Consider the following 9,270-nt stretch of genomic DNA (forward strand, 5'->3'; position numbering starts at 1 on the left):
TTTATTCCCATATAATATATAATAAAAATATGATTCATGAATGTTAAGAGAAGCTATATGTGTGATAGTAAAGTACTGTTTATTACAATAATTTGGGATTTGAATCCCAAAAAAATGAATGTAAATCCAATATTATAAATCTACTTGATATTTTATATACACACACATATATATATATACATATATACATATATATATATATATATATATATATATATATATATATATATATATATATATATATATATATATATGTACGTACGTACGTACATACATACATACATACATATATAAATATATATTATTGACTCACAATTGGCAGGTTGTTACATAACACTAAGGGAGAATGTGATGTAATAAGGTGTAATTATTGTCTAATAATTTAATGGACCAGAGTCCAATGTTTTGGCTATACTCTGGTTCCCAGACTGTTCAGATGTTGTATTGTATTTCAGATTATTTGTCAGGTTTTTGTCCTCAATCTGCTCCTGTGTGTAGCACTAGTTTCCAACACATCTCTTTCAAAGCGCTCAGTTGTGTTTTAATATGATTTTTGGCTGTGAAATACTCATTCAGTGTAGTGATTAGGCACTGTAATGCACTCAAAACCAAAACATTACTCTTAATTTCAATATCTGTCTGTTTCAGTATCTGTGTCCTCAAGATCTGCAAGTATCAGCTTCTAAATGGTGTCATTTTGATGTCAACTTCTCTTTTTCTGTGAACTCTGCAGCACTTTCACACCAATCCTGAGGAACATCAGTAAACTGCAGGAAAGACAAAGAAAAAAAATCAACCATAATGAAAATGTTTTTGTTATTATCACTCACACACACACACACACAATAAACAAATTTCCTTGCCTTGCTCCGGCCATAAATCCAGCTGGCATAATCTTCCATGAACTCAAAAATCTCACTCCCATCAGAGCAGTCAGTGATCCAGAGGTGCCTACAAATACAAAACATAAATTCATTCATTCAATTGCTATATTTTAAGGCATACATTTCTATGTGTGTGTGTGTGTGTGTGTGTGTGTGTGTGTGCGCGCGCAGGTTTATGTGGTTTAATAAAGACACAAAACTGTATAATGACATGTAATATCAGGTGTGAATTATGTAATAATATTACTTTCCTAAGTAACAAGTAATGCATTGCTTTTAAAAAATAATAATAATAACGTAACGCAACATGTGACATTTATTAGCTTTTAAAGAATAAAATGCTGATTTGAAATTAAAGTAGTCACAATGAATCACGCAGTCAAGCAGAGAATGTGCCCTATATCATACTTGCCAACATTTGTCTCTGATAATTCTGGAGACCGGAGGGAGGGGGTGTTCGTGGGTGAGGTCTCTGAGTAACCCTGTTGAGAACCAGGATAGGATGCAGCGGGTTTAGGGCGGCTGCTGCGATCGGTTACTGTACCAAAGTTGGTGACCTGGGTGTGCTTATAGACAGTACCAAAAAAAAAGGAGGGGGTGAAATTACGGGAGTTTTCCGGAAGAAATAACAAAACGGAATGGTTGCAGGACATTGGTCTGAAATACACGAGACTCCTGGGAAAAAAGGGAGTGTTGGCAGGTATGTCACACACCTGGAACAATAAGGCGCAAGATGTGTTTGCCGTGATTTGTTGCTATTTTCACACCAGCGCAACTCAAATAATCCTGTTTTCCGCCACGTTCTTTAAATAGCAAATCAATTTGAGCTACTTTGTAGACTCATGGGTGTGTGGCTCTAGACAGGAGGTGTGTTAAGGCGCACTGTTGGCACGTAGCTATTTTGAGGAACTGAAATAGTCTGAAATATGAAATTGATGAAAACATGAAACTGATAAATGAAAAAAAAAATGAAAGAATTATAATGTTTCAAAAAAATATTATTTACTACACAAGTATAAAAAACACTGCCTCCATGGCCTCTTAATGTTGGAGGGCTTTTTTTTTTGTTTATTAATGATAATTTGCTTTTGTATAATGTAATTATTATTATTATTATTATTATTAGCAGTATTATTTATTATATGCATATTTTATTTTTGTTTTTATAAAAACAAGTTTAGATGTGTCCATCTGTTGGGTTTTGGAGACATCTGCATCACCATACAGGGCATATAATAGGACGTGTGTCTGGATAGCACTATAGTCATAGTTTTTTGACTATATTTTGTTATTATTGTTCATTTGTTCTTTTGCTGGAAATAAGAACTGAATTTAGAAATAGTTTTGAAACAAATCTTTGTACTTAACAAACTAAATGAAATGTGTAACCTAATGGATGTCTCAGGAGAGTGCATACAACACTGTTTCCTTATCCACTAAAGTAAAGGAGTAAAGAGTAACAGTAAAGAGAAAGTAAAGCGCCGAATGGAGAAGGCTTATTCTTTATCCTCGCTCTGCAGATGATCTGTTTAACTGTGTTCTGTTAGTAAAGTGTTTAGTTTTTCAACTTACAAAGTCCGCCATGTAAATAGCAAATGTGCTTTAACATGACTCTTAAAGGGAATAGGAGACTCTAATTGGTTTAATTCATGTGATGCTCAAAACACACCCATAACCCAATAAGAAAATAAGCTCAACCCTGTTGATGGTACAAAAGTGGTACAAAAAAAATGGTACAAAAAAAAATGGTACAAAAAAAAATGGTACAAAAAAAAATGTACCAAAAATGGTAAAAAAAAAGTAGCAAACACATTGCTTTAAACTTTTAATAATCTGTAAATACGCCTGGGGTCAGAAAGTTGTTAGATTACATTATCCTGAATACTTTTTTGATGTGTTTTTTTAAAGGGAAATATAGGTGTAGGTTATACAATGCGTTCTTAATTACAGAGCTCCTCTATTTAAAAAAAACGAGACCAAGCCTTAGCCAGGTAAGAAAAAATGACTCTAAAGTAATGCAACCCATTGCATACCATAAAAAGTAACTAAGTATCGCAACTAGTGTTGGGGAATTCATTGTGTCTTGATGAATTTCTGATGAATGTATTACTCTCATTTAAATGCTTATTATAGTGATTTCAGTATTATTATTATTATCTATTGTATTATTACCCATACCTGTGGCATTATTATCAGGTATATGTGCTTTGGTAAATTAAAAAAGTAATTCTGTGTAAATGCAGTCAGAGATGAGAAGATAAAATAGAAGAGCAGCATTAATGTCACAATGAGGGTAGATTTATGAAAGCAAGGCCATAAGGACACCTGCATTCTTTTCTGTAACTCATTATAAGGCACACCTGCACGTGCGCCCACACTCATTTGTAATGACTTCTAAAAAATATGAGTATCCATGAACTTGAGCTGAACTTACAGTTGACAGCTCAGTGGACAGTGAACAAGATATATTGTTGAGCATTGTTTTTTGAGTCATCACTTTTGAAACAGGAAGGAAATACCTTAACTGGACATGGGTAAGACCCCTGAAAGACCCTGAGACTTTATTAGTGGCGGGCACCTGAGAGAATTAAGATCCCATTAGCGGAGAAGCTGATGGAGGTGTGTAATGTGTATATTTGGGTGGAGTATTAAGACACAGAAATGTATTGAAACTGTGTGCAAGCCTATGTTCGGCGGACATTTTAACGAACTGTCTCTGTTGTTACTGATGCTGTAACAATAAAATGCTTTGCCTAAAGACTTCGGAGATCATAGACTTTGTCTTTTTTTGAAGAGTTTGACTTTGAAACTTAGAAAATAATTTGAAGACCAGAATCTTTTTTCCACAACACTAGTTACTTTTTGGGAAGAAACTCAACATTGTAATGGATTACGAGAGCTTGAAAGCACGAGACTCCTGAAAGACCCAGAGACAGATGAGTCTTCGCATTGATCTCGTGGGACAACCTGAACACCCGCAGGTGACCTCTCACACCCGCAGCTTCTCCATAATGGGCGTCCAGCGTTCTCCAGCCTCCAGCGCCTAGACTGCAGCTCAGCACATTAGGTTTGGCCAGAGGAGAAATGGTCATGCCCAGCTAAGCCTGGTTTCTCTCTAGGTTTTTTCCCTTCACTTTCGTCAATTGGTGAAGTTTGTTCTTTGCCACTGTCGCCACTGGCTTGCTTAGTTTGAGACTTGTTGAGCTGCGTATACGTTAGATTTGCTCTTTAGTGTTTGGACTTTCAGCAGTAAAAGTTAAACCACACTGAACTGAACTTAAACTCTGAAACTGGACTGACACAGGATCAATCTACTCAAACTTCTTCTATGCTAAGCTGCTTTGACAATCTACATTGTAAAAGCGCTATAGAAGTAAACATGACTTCAATTGAATTGAATATAGAGTAACTGAGTAACATAACTAGTTACTTTTCTGGGGAATAGTTCAATATTGTAATGGATTACTTTCAAAAGTAACAAAAGGTCATACCCAGTGTTGGGGAAAGTTACTTTTGAAAGTAATCCATTACAATATTAAGTTACTCACCAACCCCCAAGTAACTAGTTGGATTACTTGGTTACCTTTTATAGTAAGTAATGTGTTACATTACTTTTGAGTTACTTTTCTGACCTGGCTGAGGTTTGATTTAATGGGGTTGCAGGGTTTTATTCTTCTCCTTTTTTAAATAGAGGAGCTCTGTATAACCTACACCTTCATTTACTGTAAATAAAATACTTAAAAATAATAAGAATTTAGGATAACCTTATCTTCTACTTGAAATGTAAGGCTCTGCCATCTTTGTATTTTTCTGTTTCCGCTGCAAAGGCATAACCTCGCAGATTCAACGTACGTATGTAAGTTCATTTTAATTCAGCAATTTATTTCTTAAAAGTAACTCTTGTTAAATTTGTAAAAAAAAAAAAAAAAGAAATTCAAATATTACTATTTACTTTTTAAAAGTTATGCATGGCTTAACTTTGATACAAAACATTGTAATGTGTTAGCCCCAACACTGGATATGACCTAGTTGTACTTTATTAAGATGGGTAACAAGGACATGCCTTAGGAGTAGGGGTAGGGTAAACCCAAATAATTCGTATTTTGGCACTATAGGGCATTTCAATGTGGTGATGTCATTGCCTCATGAACATTTCAAGCTTGTGATCAAACCATTTCATAACTGTAAGAGGCAATTCAATCATAACTTCATGTTAAAACAGCGATCATAACATTATTTATCAATATGTGGTTCTATTTGGATTCTCACAAGCTATAGAAATTAAACATGTAAAACAGGAAATACATTGGGACCACTGTTTTTGTTTACATCAAAATGGTCTATAGAATACATTATGCCTACAGAGATTCCTTGTAAACCAGGGGTCTGTTCTTCGTACCTCGCTTAAATGATCTAAGATGATTTGGCAGATCCTGGATCTTTTAATCTTGATAACTGATCTCTGGCTAATTTGGTTCTTCAAACAAGTTCGTGAATCAGATTAAAATGTCTGGTTAAACTGATCTGAGATCGCTGCATGTGTTGTGAAGGACAGATCTATCGATCCTCGAAATCATGATCAGCTATGCAGCGATTGGCTGACGGCACAGCAGCGTAATGACATCATCTGATTAATATTCAATTATCCATGTGAGCAAAATTACGTCAAATTAGCAGTAAATGGTTTGTTAAATATGACACCCAATAACCTTCCACATTTGTTGTGAGCGGCAGGCTTTACACTTTCATGTTTCAACAGTATTTATCATGCATTTCAATGCATATCAATGTGTTTAGTTCTGCATTTAGAAAAGATTTTCTTTATTATAGTAGCCTTTTTTTAATCGGTGTAAAGAATAACTGGATGTTTACAAAAGCGTTTTGATATTGGTAAAGGTGTCTGCAACTTTTATGAAGCATTAAATCACCGTCATATTAACTGTTAAAACATGTTTATTACTGCATAAATGTATTATTGCTTTAAAAAAATCACATATTGTGCATGCCTATTATCATACACAAATTGTACTAAAGCGATCTTAAAAGTACATAACAATCTTTGCACCACAAGGTGGCAGTCTTTGTACTTTCATTTCGGGGGTGCAGACAATAATATAAGTTTTATTCATATAAAACTTTATTTGTTTTATTAATAACTATCACTTTATAAAGGTTTAAAAAATTTAGTATTTTCCCAAGTGTATATAACTACTACTGTAAGAAAATATCTGAATTCGGTACATACTTCTGTATTTGGCTTGAACTGAGCCGATCTAATCCTGTTTATATGAATTAAACCTGCTTCCGACCAGGTTTGAGCTAGCAGAACTGTTTTTATGACAACAACTCTCAGGTCAATTTTGAAGAACGAAACGATCCTGGATCATGTCAAATCGTCAATAACCAAATCCAGCTAACTGTGTAATCCACGTACGAAGAACGGAACCCAGATCAACAAGTGTGTGTGTGTGTGTGTTGTGTGATTTGTAAAGACAGTGATTTACCCAGAGAAACCCAGATATCTTTGTCATTCTTTGACATCTGATAAGCACCAACAAATGCTGCTACGCCAAACATCAGACCAGCAACCAGAGAGATGAAACTACCTGCAGCAGAAACAGGAGACCGCTGACCATATTAGGAGCTTTCAGTGAAGTTACAGGAGGTTTAGGTTTGAACAAACAGGTAATGTGTAAAAATTAATGTTTGATAATGAAATTTGTATCTTTGGGCTTTGTATGGCAATTTGTCTTTATTCATAAGCAAAACTGTTAAAATGTCAGACACTAAATTGCTTGAAATTTGCTTAAAGGGGCTAATAATTTTGTCCCTAAAATCGTGTTTAAAAAATTGAAAACTGCTTATATTCTAGCCGAAATAAGAAATAAGACTTTAATTCAGAAGAATAAATATTATCAGACACACTGTGAAAAAAAATCTTTGCTCTGTTAAACATCATTTGGGAAATATTTAAAAAAGAAATTCAAAGGAGGGACTAATAATTCTGATTTCAACAGTATACATACACACATACACATTGGCTTTATTATTTTTGTAGATGTACAGTGCTCATCATATATGAGTACACACTTCACAAATCTCTCATTCAAATTAATATTATCTAATGGAAAGCTTTACAGTATAACGTTTGTGCACATACATTAGATTAGTCAGTACTGAAGCCTAATGTGGAGGTAACCTAACAAAAGAGCTTATAATAAATAACGGTCCAAAATTAGTACACCTACATTTATAAGCTAGGGAAAATATTAAATAAAACAAGTAAAAAGAGCAAATTAAAAGAGAAAAAACGTATAATAAAAGAGAAAAAAACGTATTACAATTTGTTGAAATTGTGTAGTTTTTTATTTCCCTCCAATGTTTCACAATAAATTTAAATGTATTATCTTTCTATTTCTAAAAATGTTCGGTGACTATTATCTTAATAAAAATATTTGTTTAATAAATCTGTTTTGTTCAAAAGCACTACAATATATGATCTATATTCACTGAGAAATTGATAAAAATATTCATTTTCAAACTGGGGTTTACTCAATTATGTTGAGCACTGTATTTGTTCATACACAGCCATATATCTCATATTTTCTTTTGGAAGAATAAGCACTTGTGTAGTATGGCAAATGTTAACAAGCCGTTAATTGAGTGGGTTTCATTTTAGATATATTTTGTCGTTTAACGTTAAGTATCAAACATACTCCAACACTAAACCAACTTCATTGTCGAGTGTATCGCTACCTGCTTTAGCATAACCGACAATCCCTCCTATCGTTATAAGAGCAGCATAACCATAACCAAGCCAATCCATAGACATGTTTGCAGGCTTTCAAAACAAAGAATATAACAATGGATGTTTTGAAAGTAAAACTAAAGCCGCTTCACTTCTGAACTTCCTGAAACACTACAGGTACATAAAGTTCCAAGTTATTTTCAAAATAAAAGTCTTCATGCTTACGCGAGGGTTTTCCTATTTTTTATTTTTTTAGGTTTATCAGATTGTTTGAAATTAAAGTTATTTTTCTCTAATAATTTGTATTACTATAAATGACTATTATATAAATCATATGAAACATAAATGTTGTAGATTTAGATCACAATACAAACCAAAATGATTTTTCAAAACAGATTTTTAAAAAATGTAAAAATTTTAAAGCCCCATATACAGTTTTTTGGCTCATATTATGAATCGGAATTGTTTTATATTTGCTTCCACTGGCGATGAACTGTTTACTAGATGAACCTGCGTGATTTTTTGCATGATGATCCACATCTAGAATTCACATAAAATCATAATAAGAGCATATTTGAGTAATTAGTTAGATGAATATTACAATGAATGATTGTATACCTGGCCTGTTATCAAAATGATGATGGTTTAAACTTTTAAAAACAATAGACATAATATTGACAATCAAGACAAATTAATATGCAGGGTGAGTCAAAAAGAATACCAACTTTGAAAATCTGTATTTAATCAAAGAAACATAACCCTTTGATAATTAATTAATGTGAAGAGTACTTAGCAACAGGTTTTTTTTTCCAGTAGAGAACAGGTTCATAGGTGTTCAATATGACCCCCTTCAGACGTGACATCAACCCAAAAGTTGTGGTATTCTTTTTGAATCACCTTGTTTTAACCAATAAAATATAAGTATTAAAAATGCTAAATACCTAGTCAGCTAAATACAAAATACATGTGCTGCATCCCAATTCGCATACTTATATTACGCCCTAAAAGTATGCTCTATTTTTGTGAAGGAAAAGTAGTTTGCCAGCTTTGGGACATACTTCTTCCTCGTCAACAGAGCGTTACGTCGTTACTGTCACTCATCTAAACACATTCCACATTTTTTTTTATATTACCTACCTTACAGGAGGAGAAGCAGCATCAGGATAATCTGCCAATCGCGAGTCTTTCATGCACAGAAATATCCTCAGGTGTTTGGATAATACATTCAGAAGTTAATGTCCAAACATATCTTGATAAGTTCACATTGTTGTTGTAGCTAGATGTAATATAACACGGAAAAAACGTGGTTTAAATATTTCCCAGGAAACTATTTACTCATTAATAGTCATTCAAACAACTTTACCCAAACCTCTCTACTTGACGGTTGGTCTTGTGGGTCCGCCATGTTTGTAGTTTATATAAACTTTTTACCCAACTTAGTTTTAATCAAATTCACGTCCAATACGTAATGTATCGGTAATATTAGAGTATGGACGGTTCTACTCTACACAAATTTACCAGAAATAGTAAACCATCCCCACTGAAAAAGCTTAAACCAGCCGTAGGCTGGTTGGCTGGTTTTAGCTGGTCAACCAGGCTGGTTTTAGAGTGGTTTTGGCCACTTTCAGACTGGTTTCC

General features: G+C 33.8%; 1 protein-coding gene across 1 annotated transcript; it reads right to left on the reverse strand.

The window, feature by feature from the left end:
* Positions 1 to 308: 308 nt before the first annotated feature.
* Positions 309 to 7,815, reverse strand: tmem14cb (transmembrane protein 14Cb). The gene is made up of 4 exons (NM_001004610.2): positions 7,641 to 7,815; positions 6,389 to 6,490; positions 864 to 951; positions 309 to 767 (listed from the first exon to the last, which is right to left on the reverse strand). Exons 1-4 carry the CDS (start codon positions 7,714 to 7,716, stop codon positions 704 to 706), a joined length of 330 nt encoding a protein of 109 aa, NP_001004610.2. The 5' UTR covers positions 7,717 to 7,815; the 3' UTR covers positions 309 to 703.
* Between the last annotated feature and the right edge of the window lie 1,455 nt (positions 7,816 to 9,270).

Source organism: Danio rerio, chromosome 24 (genome assembly GCF_049306965.1).
Source record: "Danio rerio strain Tuebingen ecotype United States chromosome 24, GRCz12tu, whole genome shotgun sequence".
Taxonomy (NCBI): domain Eukaryota; kingdom Metazoa; phylum Chordata; class Actinopteri; order Cypriniformes; family Danionidae; genus Danio; species Danio rerio.

Excerpts from the sequence above, each read along its gene's own strand:
- tmem14cb (NM_001004610.2), bottom strand. The coding sequence starts at position 7,716 with ATGTCTATGGATTGGCTTGGTTATGGTTATGCTGCTCTTATAACGATA. Across the intron at positions 952-6,388 it reads AGATATCTGGGTTTCTCTGG|GCACCTCTGGATCACTGACT; the intron begins GTAAATCACTGT and ends TTGTATTTGTAG. Across the intron at positions 768-863 it reads GGATTTATGGCCGGAGCAAG|TTTACTGATGTTCCTCAGGA; the intron begins GCAAGGAAATTT and ends TCTTTCCTGCAG.